Source organism: Pan paniscus, chromosome 21 (assembly GCF_029289425.2).
Source record: "Pan paniscus chromosome 21, NHGRI_mPanPan1-v2.0_pri, whole genome shotgun sequence".
Taxonomy (NCBI): Eukaryota; Metazoa; Chordata; class Mammalia; order Primates; family Hominidae; genus Pan; species Pan paniscus.
Genome location: NC_073270.2, coordinates 43,778,916 through 43,797,785, shown reverse-complemented (window position 1 = coordinate 43,797,785; position 18,870 = coordinate 43,778,916). Strand labels below are relative to the sequence as shown.

Sequence of the window (18,870 nt, the reverse complement as noted above, 5' to 3'; positions counted from 1 at the left end):
GGACTATCTCCTTTCAGTTCTAGATCACTGACAGTCAGACACCATGATCTGAATAAAATTCACAGTTAAGGCCAGGCATGGAGGCGCATGCCTGCAATTCCAACACTTTGGGAGGCCAAGGCAGGTGGATCACCTGAGATCAGGAGTTCGAGACCAGCCTGCCCAACATGGCAAAACCCCATCTCTATTAAAAATACAAAAATTAGCTGGGTGTGGTGGCATGCGCCTGTAGTCCCAGCTACTCGGTAGGCTGAGGCACGAGAATCGCTTGAATCCGGGAGGCAGTGAACTCAGATTGCTCTACTGCACTCTAGCCCTGGGCAACAGAGCAAGAGTCTGTCACAAAAAAAAAAAAAAAAAAAAATCACAGTTAAGACCGTAAAACTGCAGGTTCCTGACCTTTTTTCTTTCCTTAATACTTGTACAAATAGGTTTCTTTCTCACACACACACACTCTTCCACATGCACTGATCATGCTAACAGAACATGTCTGTATCATGCTTTATTCACGCTGACAAGACAGGAACCCTATCCAACCCACTCACGCTATGTCTTATGAGCTTTGAGCAGACAACTGGGAGTAATGCAGTCACCTCTGTCAACCACAAACAAAGCTTCTCTTTGCTCTGGAAGTGAAGCTGGAAGGCTTTTCTGGTATCTTTGGCCTTTGCCTTTCTGAATGGGCTTTCTTCTATACCCTCCGCATTCTCTAACCTCCTCTTTGGGCTGCCATTTGTGCTTCCTTCCACGTGCCTTCTCCATTTCTAGGTTTTCTCATGTTCATGACAAAAACATTACCCATAGATTTTCAGCAGCATTCCTTCCACCCTTGCCTGGTGTTTAAGGGCCAACATCATAGGCCAAAGTCAATCATGACACCCTGAAGCAAAAGTCAAAAACAAACAAACGAACAAAAAAAGATGATTATCTCAGAATAAAGCATAATTCTACTTAAAGGAAAAAAGAAAAGTAGTACAAAGGAGAAAAACTACAGAAACTTCTAAAAATGGTTACCTTTCCGTACTAACATATTCTTTACAACCAATCATTAAATCAGATTTGTTAAGCCACTTTTAATGCAATCTTAAAAAAAACCCTTTTCTCTATAGAAAAAGGTTACATCAAGTGATGGATTTCAGTCACAGAACAAGTATTTATTGAGGAACAAATATGTTCCTGGCACTGTGAGAGCACTCAAAGAGTATACAGTCTAGCAAACTTTGGGAGACCTGCTGAAGGCATTACAGTTTCAGAAACTGTCCATGATTTGATAACTCTCACATTTTTAATAAGCATCTGATCAAATTATTATTAGCATCTTCATTTTTTTCTTGGTCTATTTCAAGGTAGACACAAGTGAGAATATTTTCCTTACTGACAACCTTTCTTGAATTCTACCTTAACCCCTTGTTTGCTGCTATTTCCCCCTGACTAGAGCATAAGCCCTTTGAGGGGAGAAGTGCATCATACCCATCTTTGTACATCTGGCTGGCACAGGCTTTGCTGACTCCCTGAATGAATACGTAGCTTCTTAAAGAGCACAGACCTTAATCTCCCACTGGTGGTCTGCAGCACCTCCTTCCCACATCTGCCTTTGTCTTTCTTCAGATACCTGTCTGGTCCAGTCTAACTGCTCCCCATTTATAAACACGCTTCTCTTCTTCAACTGCTAGTTCCTTTTACAAAAAGGTTTTATTGCCTGACAGGAAGTTTGGACTTACCTTAAACCACAATCAGAACCGCCAAATGCCTCCTTAATCTACATTATGTACGATCAAGTGGTTTGGTTTTATGTTCACCTGTGTTTTTTATACCAGAATATGATTTCCTTGAGGGAAGAAACACAATCTCCTACTTTGAGCCGTAATTCCCTCTCCTACATCCTAGGTTCTGAATCATCACACGCCCTATCCTGACATGCAGGAGCCACCGACATAAAATTCCCAAGTGAAAGAGAAAAAGATGCTTATTACATACAGCAAGATACAAAGTTAAAAAGGAAAGCACAAAAAACCTAAGTATATTAGAGCTTTGGGATGAAAACAGACTCGCAAGCAAATAACTACTTCTCCAAAGAGTTCTGAGAATTTCATCTATGTATATGCTGAAGGCAATGAAAGGATTAAAAAATAAAATATTTAATTAGCATTCTGATTTGGAAGTTTTAAAACGGACTGGCTGTGTTACAAAAATGAATGTTAAAAAAGTGGGTAAACTTTATGTACTGCCCCATCACACAGAGAGACTTTTGGACAATCTGAAGGAATTCACAGTATTCACGCATCTTTCAAGGGGCATACATTTATCAAGTTGGGCCACCACCATAGGGATGTGATGGGACAGGACCAGTCTATTACAGAATGTGAGAGAAAAATCTTAGGTTCAGGAGAGCAGACTGCCTAAATTTTTAGCAAGCGTGGATAAAGAAAAGAACTAAAATCATCTCTCAAATCTTATATTGTGAAGCGGCCAGATCACTTGACGTCAGGAGTTCAAGACCAGCCTGGCCAATATGGTGAAACTCTGTCTCTGCTAAAAACAAAAAAAATTAGCCAGGCGTGGTAGTACATGCCTATAATCTATAATCCCAGCTACTCAGGAGGCTGAGACGGGGGATTGGTTGAGCCTGGGAGGTGGAGGCTGCAGTGAGCTGAGATCACGTCACTGCACTCCAACCTGAGTGACAGAGCGAGACTCCATCTCAGAAAAGAACCTTATATTGTATCTAGTCATTTGCTTTCTTTAATGCAGCAAATCGGCTCTATTTTTTACAATAAATGGTTCTGCTCATGTGCCTCGGAGACATGGTTTGAGATAAGAACCTTCAGTTCAGACTCTGTACGTTGGTTCCCGTGGTGGGGCCTTTCTGTTCCGCTTCTTCAGCAATGGAATGCCAGCCCCATTCCACTGAATGAACCGGGCAGAGCAATGCAGACTGGAAAGTTACAGAACGCATCCAAAGCTCTAATCTGTTTCTCCACCTTAATGGCCTCTCGTGGCGTCCAGCAAACCACTAGTTCTACAAAAACCAGAATGATTCCCCAACAATACACAGAGCAGAGTGCAACTGTGGGGAGGGAAAACAGAACAAAGAGTTAACCAGCTCTACCAACCCAATCTCCTCAAAGACTCTGTCCTCTATGGTTGCTTGCCACGTTCTACCCAACAACAGCTGCTCATGATAATCAATGTCTGACAGATCAGAGAAAGCCCTTAATGTGTCGCCAAGGGGCAGTTCAACAGATGGCATGGTGACTTACAACCAGAATCATTAATTACACTCTCTTATTAGTCCCGGGGCACAGTGCTGAAAACGCTTCCTCAGTGAAAGATGAGCATTTCAGATAAATGACCGTCTGGTACTGCCTGTAAAACTCCCTTTAGGATCTCTGGTCAGTGCCGATGTCTAAATCTAAGCTGTAGGATTTTTACAGCCCTTTCCCATCTTCCACATTCAAGCAAGCTACGAATGTGAAGTTCCTGCTACCACTACGCAACACAGTTCCCAGAATCACTGCAGGTAAGGATACGGTAAAAAGTGCCTGCCACTCATTTCCCCTCAAGTCAGATGACCATGCTGAAAGGCAAATACAATGATCTCAGCCTCAGAGCTAGCTCAATGTTCCCTCCTTCTGTGCCAGAGCACGTTTCCTGAGCATGGAGGTGACATGGCTCTCCCTGTCCCTTGTCTACTGAGTGGGATTTAAGAAGTATTTCTTGAAATACAACATGACTGGCTCTCTAACTCAGAAGTGTCCTCCTTCACAAAACCACTGGCTGCAACTCTTTTCCATATCTCTTAAAAAAAGAAGAGCAGACATTCCTGAAAAGGAAGTGCAGCAGCCCGGGGCAGCAAAGTTCCCAAACATCCACACTGCTGGCTCTGTTATCCCATGGGACCAAGTACTGAGGGTAAACTACCATGTACTTAATTACGAAGCCAAACAAGTGTATGGTGAGGAAATGTTTCTGAACTCCCTCCCCAAGGTCACTCGGACTAATGTCCTCAACCCAGGGTAGAAATGAGGTCTTCTACAGTTTGAGAACTGTGCTATATAAATACTACTGTGACATTTAAGAGCTAATTACAGATAGATCTTGGAGGCAGACAACTTCTTGGCCGCAGCATGGATAAAGTCAGAAATAAACCTCCAAACGGCTGGGCGCGGTGGCTCACGCCTGTAATCCCAGCACTTTGGGAGGCTGAGGTGGGCGGATCATGAGGTCAGGAGATCAAGACTATCCTGGCTAACATGGTGAAACTCCGTCTCTACTAAAAATACAAAAAATTAGCCAGGCGTGGTGGTGGACACCTGTAGTTCCAGCTACTTGGGAGGCTGAGGCAGGAGAATGGCGTGAACCTGGGAGGCAGAGCTTGCAGTGAGCCGAGATCGCACCGCTGCACTCCAGCCTGGGCGACGGAGCGAGACTGCGTCTCGAAAAAAAAAGAAATAAACCTCCAAATGACTTGAAAGAAACATTTTTCAGCACTTCCCAAATACTACCAAACATACTCTTTGGTTTTCACTGATTTGCTATCCTTTTTGTACCTCAATTCGTAATTTTTTTAAAAACATGAGTTCAAACGAAAGCAATATTAAGATCCTAAGGCTGTGATTAAGAGTTCACTGTTTGTTTCCTACAATCCAGTTTGTTCTGTCCTGGACATATAAGAACATGACTTCAATTTTTAACTGGGCTCAAATAATTACAGTATCTGATGGATGTTCAGAATTCACATCATGAATTTTTAAACGATAAAAACGTTGTTAATTAAAGCATAATAAAAACCTCCTAATGTGGGCTACAGGAAGGGAAACGTGGGCAGTCTGGGTCTGCCTTCAATGCACTCACCTCTAGTTTTTTCTCCTTCTCCGACAAAACATCTTTCTGATTCTGGGTATACTCCACCAACATCCGAGCCAGCTGGCGACGGTCCTCCAGTTCTGCTGCCAGGCGCCCGTTATATTCTGCTAGTAACAGACATGCTTCATCTACTGTTTTTGAAAGACGTTCAGCTGCCTCTTTGTCTAAGTACAAATGAGACCAAAAAATAGAGAAAATATACAAATCACATAGGTATGACTACAAACATTTCTGGGGGAGGTTAACGGTTTCTCTCCCAATATACAGAGTCTGAGAATAAGCCAGCACCTGTGGACAAACAATGAGTTGATTGAGCAAGAAATCCAAAGGCATTCACTCTGTCAACAAGACAGGACACTACTCAATTACCTGAAGTGAGGAAGGTGTACATGGGGGGAATCCGGCAAAGGCTTTCTAAATGCCTGTTCCTGCAAAAGCTCTCCTGACAAAACAAGCATAAAGAGATATTGAAGATCACCTGTGAAAAAATCGTTCCTTGTCTCTGAGAATTGCAAGTGCTTTCATTTATATTACAGTTGGCCCCTATATCTGTGGGTTCTGTATCTGTGGATTCAACCAACCATGAATGGAAAATACTCAGACCAAAAAACCCCACAAACCAATAAAAATAACAATTAAAAACCCAATTTTAAAAATACAGAATAACAACTATTTACATAGCATTTACATTGCATTAGCTATGATAAGTAATCTAGAGAGTATTTAAAGTATATGGGAAGATGTTTGTTGGTTATAGACAAATCGACACCATTTAAGGGCCTTGAGCAACCTTGGATTTTGGTATCCTCAGAAGGTCTTGGAACCAAACCCCCATGGATATGGAGGGACCACTGTATTTCATTAAGTAGTCTTTTTACTTTCCACTGGAATAAAAAATAGCACGCACTTATTTATTGGGTGTGGGAACTAAGACCCCCTCCCCGCCAGAAAAAAAACTACATGACAGGTTTCTATATGCAGTGAGCTGAGATGCTGGGACTCGAAGCCAGATCTCTAAAATGATCTATAGTACTCTATCTCTTAAACTATGTAAGCCTTGGACGTGGGGATGAACTTCTTCCTACATTTGACAAAATGTAAAGTCTGATAAGAAAGAGGTTTTTAAATGTTTCTGAACATGACCCACAGCAGAAATACTTATGTAAATGCACAGAAAAATGAAAGCAGCGTTTCATAAAATACCCATTCTTACTATGTGTGCTCTATTTTCTATCTCTTTTTTTTTTTTTGAGATGGTGTCTTGCTCTGTCACCCAGGCTGGAGTGCAGTGGCATGATCTCGGCTCACTGCAAGCTCCGCCTCCCAGGTTCATGCCATTCTCCTGCCTCAGCCTCCCGAGTAGCTGGGAGTACAGGCCTCCGCCACCACGCCCGTCTAATTTTTTTGTATTTTTAGTAGAGACGAGGTTTCACTGTGTTAGCCAGGATGGCTTTATTCCATTTTTCAAAAACTGTTGGTCATTAGCTACCAGACTGATTTCATATCCAATTAATGGGTTGTAACTCATGCTTTGGGGGGTGGAAAAACATTAAGAAAGGGTATTTTTGGGAAGAAGTGATGAACAAAGGCTCATAATTAAGAAATGAGAAGAAAAAGCAGGATCTGTATTTACAAAGAACTGATATAATTAATTATGTGTGGGTGGTGGTGAGATTAGAATTTTAAATATGTATACCTCATTTTTAAAAGACCTGAATGAATCAAAAGAGTAGGTTGGTGCTTTGAAACAAAGGGCACCAGAGACTCCGGCAGTACCGTGGGACAGTTCCATGACACTCCCTATGGATACAGGCTGTCAGAGGTGAGAGCTCGCATTCTCCTGGGGAACTAGGATTTAAGAGTCCCCAACACAGTATCTCTGGCAAACAGCCATCTGGCTTTTCGATGCCTTCTTAATGTGAATATTGCAAGAGGAACTGCTGAAGGATTCCAGATTGGGTGTGATGCCAAAGATTAGGAACCTCTACCCTCCTCAGGGATGGGAAACAAAAGAATGTCCTTGGTGAAGGGGAAGAAGCGAGCAGAATGGAACACAAAGGAAAGAGATCACCTCAGTCACAGAGGATGAAGGACCGCCAACTTCTCCTTCCTGCTCAGTGGCTCAGTCCATGAGCAAGCTCCTGGGGTGGTTAGGTTGGTTTTAGTTTTGTTATTGCTTGACTGATCGTTTTTAAAAAATGGTTAATTCACTAAGATGTTTAGGTGCCTGTGGCAAAAAATGGCAAATACTAATTTTTAAGATTAAAAAGAAAATCAATTTGCAACCTCAAGAACTTTTACAAAGGAAATAATTCATTTACACAAATAATTACAACCCAGAAAAGTAACTTATAATAGTTTAGTGAGTTATACAAAATACACAGTGAAAATGCAGAAGCCAGATGCTCGCTTCGGGGGACCTACCCACGCTGTCCTCACGCTCCCTGCTCTCCTTCACCCATCAGAGGAGTGGCAAGTGCCTCTTTCGGCCAGTCCTCCAAGCGGCATGCGCATCCCATTCCCTCGTTTCCTCAAAGACTAAACTTCTGCAGCCGCCCCATGTCTTCTCTACCTCAGCAAATTCTCTCTCTCCCTCCTGAAGAAAACCACTAGCACACAAACCTGCTGCCATGTATTCCACCTACATACCACTCTCCCACTACTGACCTGCTTCCCTGCTCCCCCTTGCAGCTAAACTCTTTTCAGAGAAGTGTAGCCACCTGCTCTCCTCCTGAGCCCACCCCAATCGGGCTTTATGCCCACCAATCCTCTGCTCAAAACCTTCCAATTAGTTTAACAAATTTGAGTTCTTATAACTAGGCTCTTAGAAACAGCAGAGAATAAAAAGGATAAAAACTTTCTGCCCTCAAGTTTATATTATCAGGTAGGAAGAGAATCAATATACAATAAATATTATGCTTACTTATCAGCTGAAGAGAACTACAGAGAAAAACAAGGCAGAGGAGAAAAAGTGGGGCACTGGAAGGTGGGGGGGATCAACATTTTCAAAAAGGTGGTCAGGGTGAGCTTCGCTAAGGTGATACGTAAACAAAGGCCTAAGAAAATGAGAACCAGCTATGTAACTATCTGGGAGGAACGTTTCAGGCAGAGGGGACAGCAAGTACAAAGGCGCTAGGAGGAAAGAGTGACTGGCAAGGAGCCCATATGACTTGAGCAGTGAGTGAGGGGAAAATAGTAAAAGTCTTGCGGTAACAGAGGTCAGTGAAAGACTCTGTTTTAAAGCCAGGCAGGGGGCTCACATCTGTAATCCCAGTGTTTTGGGAGGCCAGGATGGGAGGATTGCTTGAGTCCAGGAGTTTGAGGTTACAATGAGCTATGATCATGCCACTGACTCCAGCCTGGGTGACAGAATGAGACTGTATCTCAAAAAAAAAAAAAAAAGGGTTCTGGCTTTTAATTTGGTGATGGGGGGAGTCGTGGGGGTGTTATGTGGAGCGGGAGACATGATCTGCCTTCTACTAAGAGGATCACTCTGGTTACTATGTTGAGACTAGAATGACGGCTGAGCAAGAGGAACAAACGAAGTAGCAAGACCAGCTGGGAGGCTACTGCAATAAATCAACTGAACATGGTAGAGACCTGTACCAGGTGGCAGTGGTAGAGGCGGTGACAGGATATCAGATGCTGGGTTTGGTCCCAATCAACAGGAATGATGAGGGCCATTTACTGAGATGGAGAAGACCATGAGTGAAACAAGTTTTAGAGGAAAGGTCAGAAGTTCAGTGTGGGGCAGAGTAAGCTTGAAATGCCTATCAAGATATCCAACTAATAAAACTGAGTAGGAGGTTGGATATATGGGTCTCAAGTTCAAGGTGGAAGGGTCAACACTAGAGATGTAAATTAGGAAATCATCCGCAGAAAAACTCTTATTTATAGTCATGAAATTGGGTGAGAATGGCTGCCAGTGAAACCAGCTAAAGAAGGGGGCTAATATGAAGAGGTCAAGGAGGAGTGAAGAAACCAGCAAGCAGCTGAAAAGACACAGAAAGAGAGGAGGAAAGCTAGAATAATGCAGGGTCCTAGTTCCCACTGCTACTGTAGCAAATTACCACAAATTTAGTGGCTTGGAACATCACCAATTAATTATCTTACGCCTTATCACAGTTGCTTCCTCCATCTTCAAAGCACATCGCTCCAACCTCTGCTTCCACGGTAATACTTCCTTCTCATTCCCCCTCTCCCACCTTCCTCTTACAAGGACCCTGTGATTACACTGGGCCCTCTTAAATAATCCAGGGTAATCTCCTCATCTTAAGATATTTAATCACACCTGCCAAGTCCCTTGGCCATATAAGATTACATATACACAGGTTCTGTGGATTAAAACATGGGCGTTTCGGGGGTGGGGGTCAGGAGGCATTATTCCAACTACTACACCAAGTGAAGAAAGTATTTTCAGGAAGAAGAAATAATCTACTGGGCCAAATACTACTGGGGTGAAGTTAAGATGGGGGCAGAGAATCCACCATTGAGTTCGGCAACAAGGAAGTCATCAGCAACTGGGAGGACGGGAAGTAGAGAGACAGCACAGGCAATCCATTCAGGTGGTTTGGCTAAAAAGAACAGAGAAATGAGGCAGTAGCTAGAGGAAGATATGAGGTCAAGAAAAAAATCTTCCCAAGTGGGGGAAAAATTCATGTTTTTATGCTATTGAGAATGATCCAGTAAAGAGTAAAAAATGGAAAATGCAGGAGAAAGAGGGAGCATTGTTGGAGCAATGGCCTTGGCTAGATGAGAAGGAGCAGATCTAACACACAGAGAGGCGGGTTTAGAAAATAGCATGTCCATGTAGAGAAATAGGAGGAAAAGTCAACTCAGACATGTTAGTTTTTCCCAGCCACATTCCGCTGCACAGGTTCGGGAAAGGAACAGACACAAAGCTAAATTTAAGAATGGTGGTTGCCAGGTGATATGGGAAGTGAAAAATGATGAGTTATTGTTTAATGGGTATAGAGTTTCAGTTTGGCAAGACGAAAAGAACTCTGGAAACTGGTTGTGTAACAACATGAGAATACTTAGCACAACTAAACTGCACACCTTTGTGTTTTATGTAGCTTACCATTTTATATGTATTTTACCACAATTAAAAATCAAAATTAAAAAAGTATTTTAAAAGGAAGCTACATGAGACCTTTAGGTCAGTGAAACAGAGAAACAAAATTACATACATGGCTAGCTTTACATTAACTTGCTTGCAATTTTTGCAGATTATGATTTTGGCAGTAAGAATAAATGAAGTGGTCCTTTTAGTAGTAAGTATTTTTAAAATGTGATTTAACCTGTTTAGGGATTTTGCCAGGAGACTACACTGAAGGGAGAAAGAGAAGAAAATGGGTTGAAGGTGTGTGTGAGGAAGTGAAAAGAGAGACTCCAATCTGAATAAAGAAGAAAATGAGGACACAAGGACTAGGAAGCGGTGGGGGAGGAATCAAGAGACTGCAGGTCCCAGTGGGGTGAATTCCTGGGGTGGGAAAGCAGAGTGAGGGGCTGAGATGCTTCTTGCGTGACTCAGAAGGCCTCCGAGCTGTGTTCTCCAACCCAGTACACCCACTGCCTGAGGTCTTTCCCTGTGCTGCTTCCACTGCCTGGTGGCCCTTCCTTCCCTTGGATATCCTCATGGCTTGCTTCCTAATTTTTCGGGTCTCTGCTCAAGGTCATCTCATCAGAAAGGCTTTCCCCAAACAACTTTAAAATACCATTAATACCGCCTGCAATCATTCTCCGCTCCCACCGCCCTGCTTTATTTTCCTTCTTGACACTTCACTTGAGGGGATATAGGTGGGCCTCAAATATTTGTTGAGGGAAATATTTCATCAGTGACCTTGATTTCCTTTAGATAGATATGGAAGAAGTTAGAGAAGCAGCCAAGTCAAGGGACTGGAGTGGGAAAATGGTGGCCTTTGGAAGACAGTGGAATGAAAGGTCTGAGCTTTTGTAAGGGGAGGAACATAGGCTTTGCAGCCTAGATTAGAATCCCAAGATCCACTACTTGCGTGACCTTGGACAAGACACCTATCTTCTCAAAGCCTCAATGTCCTCCTATGCAATATGGAGACACACATTTAGTCACCTCCAAAGACTATCACAAAGAACAGAAGTACCAGTGCAAAGCCTACTGTCAATATTAGTTCATGCTTCATTCCTTCCTTTCAATTTCCCATACGGAAAGCAGGAATCGTGTCAACTGCCCCTCCCTGTTTAACTAGGGAGGTCACGACTAGGGCAAAATGACATGTCTAACACACACCTGAAATTCCTGGCACTGAACGCACTATCGTCTACGGGGCTTGTCAGAGAGCAGGGCACAAATCACACAGCCCTGAATCATAATTTTTTTTCTTTTAGTAAGAGGGTTATGAGTCTAACAGACAGAATAATACCTAATCTCCCCCACCCACCCCACACGCACACAATTTGTACTATGTTTTTAACAGACCTTATTTAGAGAGCCACAGGTTGTGGCACACCAGCATTTCTGCAATAATTCCTAGAATCACTATTCAAGCTTTGACTATTTCAAAAGTTTCTTTGTACACCATGTGAGTTATGTTTGCAAATCCCAAGATGGTAGAGCAACCAATACAACATGGAAAGTAGTCTATACCTGCAGACGTTAAGTATGGCCTAGGGTTACTGCATTACAGTTATGTCCCTCTCTCCTCACCCTTCACCCAAACTCTACCTTCTCACCTGTTATTTTTTCCAATAGAGAAACATCTTGCACTTCCTGGGGCAGAGAAGCAATTTTCTGTCGGACAGTAGCATCCCCTGATGCGGCATTTTCCAGATCCTGCAAAGCTTTGATTAGTTCCTCAGTCTGTAAGATGAAAACACAAACAACACTATCCATTAAGACATGGGGTTTAAAGAAAATTAGTTGGAGTTAAATGAGGTGGAGGCAAATTCTAAAAACAGTCATTCCTGCCATTTCTTAAAAAAACTGTTCTTAGCCCCAGAGCTTACATGTAAGTCAATGTCACGGACTCTAAGAAAATCCACAAAATTAGTTTATCTAAGTCCATGGCAGAACATGAATGAAATTCTGAATAATTATTATTTATTTTTAATTCTAAAAGAACATGTTTTTGGCAATTCAAAACAATGGAGTTTGGTTCACGTTGCTTAATTTCAAATGATGTATCATTTCCAGTATAGAATAAAGGTATAAATATCAGATGTTAACAACTGTGTGTTGTGGCCAGGTGTGGTGGCTCGCACCTGTAATCCTAGCACTTTGGGAAGCCAAGGCAGGAGGATCACTTGAGCCTAGGAGTTCGAGACCAGCCTGGACAATATAGCGAGACCCTGTCTCTACAAAAAAATAAAAATAAAATAATTAGCCAAGCATGGTGGCATATGTCTATAGTCCCAGCTACTTGGGAGGCTGAGGTAGGAGTATCACTTGAGCCCCAGAGGTTGAGTTTGCAGTGAACTATGATCATGCTACTGCACGCCAGCCTGGGTAACAGAGCAAGATCCTGTCTCAAGAAGAAGGAGGAAAAAATTATACGTTGACTGATCAACCTACTTCAATTCTTTCTTGGGTTTTCTTGACAAAATGAATGTCACTCCCAAAATTAAATGTATCAAACTTATTATAAACCAAGGGGGAAAAAACAAGAAAAGTAAACCAGGGATATATTTTCTGTATATATCAAAAAGGAGTTTCTTAAATTGTCAGAAAACAATGCTAACAGGCCACTCCATAATCACCAAGGAGTAGCTAGCTCTGTAGATGGTAGTTAGATTACCCTGAAAGGTAATAATCTAGGCTGTCGTCTTTAAAGTGTTTAAATCCAAAGATATATGACCTAACACTGCTGTCATTTAATTCCTAGTCTAACTCAACACCGTAACATAACACAAACTAGACATGTTTAATATTTACATAGGCTTTAAGCATGACCATGTGTAATAAAGCTGTTTTAGGCAAAATAAGATGAAGCCCCCCCGCCCCCGCCTTGAAAAGAGCATGGGCTCTGAAGTCAGACACACCTGGATTTAAATTAAGACACTGGTCAAGTTACTTAAACTGTCACCTTGTGCCCAACTTCTTTCATTTAGATTTTGTAAGCTAACCTGTATAGCCAAATAACACAAACACATGGGTAAAGACTAACTCTTTGTTTCAATATTTAATAGGCTACAGTGCAGCAAATTTGCTATTGACACATAGACTGTCTTTAGATATTAATGAGTTACTTTATAAAACTACCATGCTACTGGAGACAGGCCATGGTAGACGACTTTTGAGTATCTTTGTAATATTATCTATCCCTTTCTCCAAAATCTATTTTTAAAGAATATTCTTAATTTCTAGGATTGAAAAAACCAAGTACTTTATAAAACATAAGCCCATCCCAGAGTTATGGCACGCAAAGACATAGTGACGCCTGCCATCCGGCAAGCTCCTTTGGGCAGGATGATGCACGGGGCCCCTGAGAGGTGCCCTCTGATGATTCCATACCAGTGGTCACTGGCGCCACCTTGTGGCCATAGTCTTCAACTAGAGGTCACTTTAAGCCACTGTTCCCTACTCTCTCGGGGTCAAGACCTACCAAGAGGGGTCCTGCAGAAGGATCCTGAGGAGAGTAGCTGCCAGGGTAGTCGTCATCCTCCTCCTCTTGAATTTGCTGAAAAGTTCGTTTCAGAGATTTCTTCTCTTCTGTTGCTAGACAAAAGAGAAAGTGATAAATTTGAGTCACATATCCTGTAGTGATAAGTCACATGCTATGCACAATGGGCCACATGTAAAAACAGGGCAGAAGGGGCACACATTTTCAGAATGGCTTAATAGTAACCTTTATGCTAGTTATTTTAAATTTACTGTAGTTCCCTACATTACTGAAAAGAGTCAAACAGGTCTTTGTCCGTCATCTCAGATTGATTCTCTGGTAAAATACTACAGAAAACAGGCATCTAAAGTGAAAACTTACCCAACTATCACACTTGAGTAAGAAACTCATGGGACAATACAATGAAGCAAACCAATGTGTGCTAGGGTTTACAGAGAAGATATTGTGTATAAAATGAGATACGTTATGCTTTCCAGGGATCATTTCAGAAAATAGGAGAGAAAATTTTATCAATAAAATTGTGTCAAACACAAATATTCTTTACACTATTCCCCTAAAAATAAAATAAATCTAATTTTACCTTAAAATTAAAATAACCATTACTGAGACATGTGATTGATACTACTGAGAAAAATTACTTAAGTTACCATCTTAAATTTAACCACTTTTGAGGCTGACAGGTTACATTATTTATGATCTATCTGCACCATATGTTTTTACATTGTTATGATAGATGTGTTAATTCCAAAATCATTCTTTTTGCATCAAATTAGACAATACAAAATAAATGCCAAACAACTGTGGGAAATAAATCTAAATGATAAATTCTAGTTTAGAAAGTAAAGAAATATTGGACACAGCCTGTGCCTGGCATTGCAATAGTTTCCTTTTAATCTTTCCAACAATTTTAAGATACAGCATCTCCATCTGAAAGGTGAGAAAACAAAGGCCAGGGAGGTTAAATGACACACTTACGGTATGACTCCAAAACCTGTCCTCTTTCCACTGCACTCAAATTACTTAGCACCACACAGGTACCCTCTCATTTAGAAAAAAGGGGACACCAGGCACCTGCTTCAGATACATACACATTTTTTGCTTACACATTTTCTTCTGGAAACAAGCCACGTAGCTCCTGTTCTCTACATTATATACATCATATACTAACTGACCAAACTTACGTTTGAAGTGAAAGCCAGGTCAATATCATGAGTTTTATTTTTATTTTATTTTTTTTAGATGGAGTTTTTGCTCTCTTGCCCAGGCTGGAGTGCAGTGACACGTTCTCAGCTCATTGCAACTTCTGCCTCCTGGGTTCCAGCAATTCTCCCACCTCAGCCTCCCGAGTAGCTGGGATTACAGGCACTTGCCCCCATGCCTGGCTAATTTTTGTATTTTTAGTAGAGTCAGGGTTTCATTCACCATGTTGGCCAGGCTGGTCTCGAACTCCTGGCCTCCAGTGACCCACCCGCCTTGGCCTCCCAAAGTCCTGGGATTACAGGTGTGAGCCACCACGCCTGGCCAAGTTTCATTTCTTCTTAATGATTTTGTCTATTACAAAAAAAGGAGACAGGAACATCTGCAATACAGGCCGTCCTCACTTTGCACATACTATTATACACAGATTTGTTACCATGGCTTCGTTAAATGACACCAGTCCCTCAATAAAATAAGTTCGAACTTCAGTTACCATGGCATATTAACTCTTGAGTAGTTGCATAAAGTACAAATTTTGCTGCTAACTTCAGCCCTCAAATCATGATCAGTGACCAATCACATCATTCTTCAAGTCAATCAGTGATTCGTCACTGCACACCTGTTATGCAGGTCACACAAAGACAGCAAAGTGCTTCGCTGTGCTGTCTCCTTATCGCCCAGTGGTAACACCCACGACATTTTATAAAAATGAACGATCAGAAGAGGGTATTGATCATAAAGACAAATGTGGAACAAAGAAACTGAAACAAAAGCTAATGCCGGAACTGAAATCCCACTGGCATATCAGTGGAGTTACAGAAGAAACAGCACGCTGCAGGATGCTGCCACTGCCAGCATCAGAGGGAGCCTAGATCCATGGCCAGAGGAACTTGTAGAGGCCAACTTAGCAATGAAGAAAGTGGGAGTGATGAAAAGAATGACAACGTCCTAGAGGAAGAGACGCTAACAAAAAAAAAACTGCATGCTAAAGAAACTGAGAGGTATTTTACAATACTGAAAGCATAAAAGATAAAATGTTGGAAGCTGATCCAAACAAAATACAGTATGACAATTTGCAAAGCCACAGAAAAGATGTTTGCTCTGTATATGTACATAAATTATACCAGAAGAAGGCAACCCTTGTTCAAACTACTCTTGATAAGTTTGTTACAAAGAAAACACACTTTAATTCTCAATGTTTCTAATTTGTTGTTACAGCATATTAAATAACTATTAGTTTATTATCTCTTTTGTTTCCGTACACATTTGGAATCAACAATGAGTTTTTAATTCTTTGCAAAAAAAATTTTAAAAGTCACAGAACAATCATAATTTTCCCCACTGATTATAAAGATTGCTTTGCATGGGTTCAGCTTGCATGGTCATGGTTATAGTCCTGCACTACTATGCAAAGCAAAGATTGCTATATTTTTAATATGAAAAATCTATTAGGATAAAATTTACATAAGAAACACCTAACAGTACTTTGTACATAGTAGCTGCCTAATTAATGTGTGCTATGACCCATGCAGACACTTAGCCACTGTGGCATCAAAGTGGTCATGTGGAAGGAGTGGCCATTAGAAGGTAAGTACAAACTTCAAAATTTTTTATACTGTTCTGTTTGCTTTCAAGCACCTAGAAGAGTACTCAGTAAGTAACTATTAGATATGCTAAAGAAGGTAGAAAAAAATTACAAAACTTGAAATCCTTCCGTTTTCAAACTCTCACACAGAAATTATTATATATAAACATCAAACACTACCTCGACACTTAGAATTCCTGAATTTTGGCACTGGGAGGACTTAGATAGACCCATGCCTTTGTTTCCCCCAACTCAAATTTTCATGAAAATATCTAAGTCCACAGGTTGCAGTTTGCCCAAAGTCAGAGAGTTTGTTAGTGTAAATCTGGGTGCTACAGATCAAAGCCTCATTATCTGGAGTTATCTTTACCACTTCATACTGTTGCTCACGAACAGCATTACAAGACTTAAAATAAGAAATCATTTTAGGATAACTTATGTCCTTTGCCATCCTGATGGCAGAGGGCACAATAGGTGTTAACCATTACCCTATTTTTCCAGTTTCCTCCTATTTCCATTTGGAGGACCTACTGGTGCTACAAACGTAAGATTTCTGGACATGAATTAGTAATCATTTCCCCCAGAGGGCTCCTCATTCCCTGAGCTACCTATTTCCATTACGAACACTTTCACTGACCTGTCTTCCAGGTACAAGGCCTTGGAAACCATTAGAATCTATCCCAAGGTCCCAGCTTCTAGCAGATTCCATACCTCAGACTGATGCCTTACATACTCCCTCCCTTTGCTCCTTCACCTACACAGCCTCTTATCAGCAATCTGCCCTTTGTCACAGCTAGTTGAGACCACTGTCTCCCCGCCTCTAGTTGCTCCTTTCCCAAGTTAGACTACACAGTTGTCCGTCAGTATCCATGGGGGATTGGTTCCAGGACCGCCACGGATATCAAAATCTAGGGATACTCAAGATCCCTTACAAAATGGCATAGTATTTATATATAACTTACGCACACATCCTCCCGTATACTTTATGTCTAGATTATAGTACCTAATACATTGTATACATATGTAAATAATTGTCACACCGTTTCATTTTTAAAATATGTATTATTTTTACCCAAAATATATTCAATATGTAGCTGGTTGCATCCGCAGATGTGGAACCTGTAAATATGGAAGACTGTATTCTATTATTAAATTAATCTTCCTAAAGTGGAGTGCTCACTCCATCATGTCCCTATTCATAAACCTTAAGGGGCTTCTAATGATTTTACAGATTCCTCCTAAGTTCAAAGCCTAATGATGACAATGGCCTCCAACTCCCACGGCACTCGGGCCTCTCTTAAAGCACCTGGCCTTGCTACTCTGGCCACTGGCAAGCGTTCTTCTCCGACAGGAGCACTTTGTGTCTTATTCCTCTACATCCCTGCAGTACCTAGGAAAGGGGTGACAGGTCGGAGTTTGAAACCGCTTGAAGGGAGGAGTCACAGAGCTTGGAAAACGCTAGTGCTAGGCCAGAAATGACTATCACTGCTACAAAGTCAGCAGTTACGGTGCCCAGTATTGTCAGTCTAGTCAGACAGCCATTAAAAATAACTTAGGATTTCCAGGTTTCCTTTTCAAAAGCTATACATTTTTTTAAAAATTAAAATTATTTTAAAAACTAGAATATGTGTCAGTTCCATTTCTACATCTGAATTTAAGGTAAGCCTTCCACTATCAATTCAGCTTCTACCACGGTATATATTTACTCTCCCTTTTTCACTCACTCAACCACTCTGTTTACAGGCAGGACAAACTGTGGGGGTAGCCAAAGTCCTTCTGTCCTCATACTGGGCACCTTCTATTCTATCCTCCAACTTGTCCCTGTGTCTCCAGCAGGCCTTGTACTCAGCTAACCTTAAGTAATCCTCGTTACCTAAGGGTTTACGGTATGCCTCTTACAACCTGATTGTGGGACAATTTCAGACACAATGGCAGACTGTGAAACTAATCTTAAGGCAAAAAGCTGGCCTGCAGGTTCCCAAATCACATTATAATATGCAGCCATCTACCGTAAAGCTGGATCTTCTAGAGGATCCACTTGAAATTTTCTGTGATTTAAAAAAAAACCGCGTTTGGTCCGAGTGCAGCAGTGTTTACAACTAATTGATCGCAATCAGTTACAGGTTTTTTTGTTCCTTCTCTACTCCCACTTCTTCAATTGACTAGTTAATAACAACAAAAAAAACCACACCTATAGATTTTATATTACTTTTATAATGAGAAAAGGATCAGGAAATATTGTTTGCAACAGCTCCCTCATTCTTTGCTCCATCCCTGCATAATAAAGGACATTTTAATAAGGCACATTAAACTTTACTTGTGGAGAGAAAAGAACCTACAACAGATAAAGGTCTAACATTTGAGGCACAGTTCTACAAGCTGTCTACCCTTATCATCTCACTGAACTGAGTGGCCAAATCCAGGCATAAACACAGGGAAGTTGCACCTAGAACTCATACTCTTAGCTACCATGTTCTCCAGGCTCGCACAAAAACTGGGGGACTGAAAATATTAAAAACCTCTTCTTACTTTTGCTACCAGTTCATATATAGAAACTCAGCACATTAGATACTAGAACTGGCAGGGGCAAACAAAACTCGTATCATTGCCCCACTGATAATATCT

At 41.3% G+C, this 18,870-nt stretch overlaps 1 protein-coding gene across 2 annotated transcripts in view; it reads right to left on the bottom strand.

Annotated features, from left to right (window-relative positions):
- The window catches only part of RPRD1B (regulation of nuclear pre-mRNA domain containing 1B), a 72,867-nt gene that overhangs the window by 35,300 nt on the left and 18,697 nt on the right, over positions 1 to 18,870 (bottom strand). For both annotated transcript variants that reach the window (XM_003805012.5, XM_034947547.3), the window contains exons 4-6: positions 13,446 to 13,558; positions 11,578 to 11,704; positions 4,855 to 5,030 (exon numbers count right to left, since the gene is read on the bottom strand). In XM_003805012.5, coding sequence (XP_003805060.1) covers positions 4,855 to 5,030; positions 11,578 to 11,704; positions 13,446 to 13,558 — 416 coding nt within the window. The remainder of the gene's footprint in view (positions 1 to 4,854; positions 5,031 to 11,577; positions 11,705 to 13,445; positions 13,559 to 18,870) is intronic.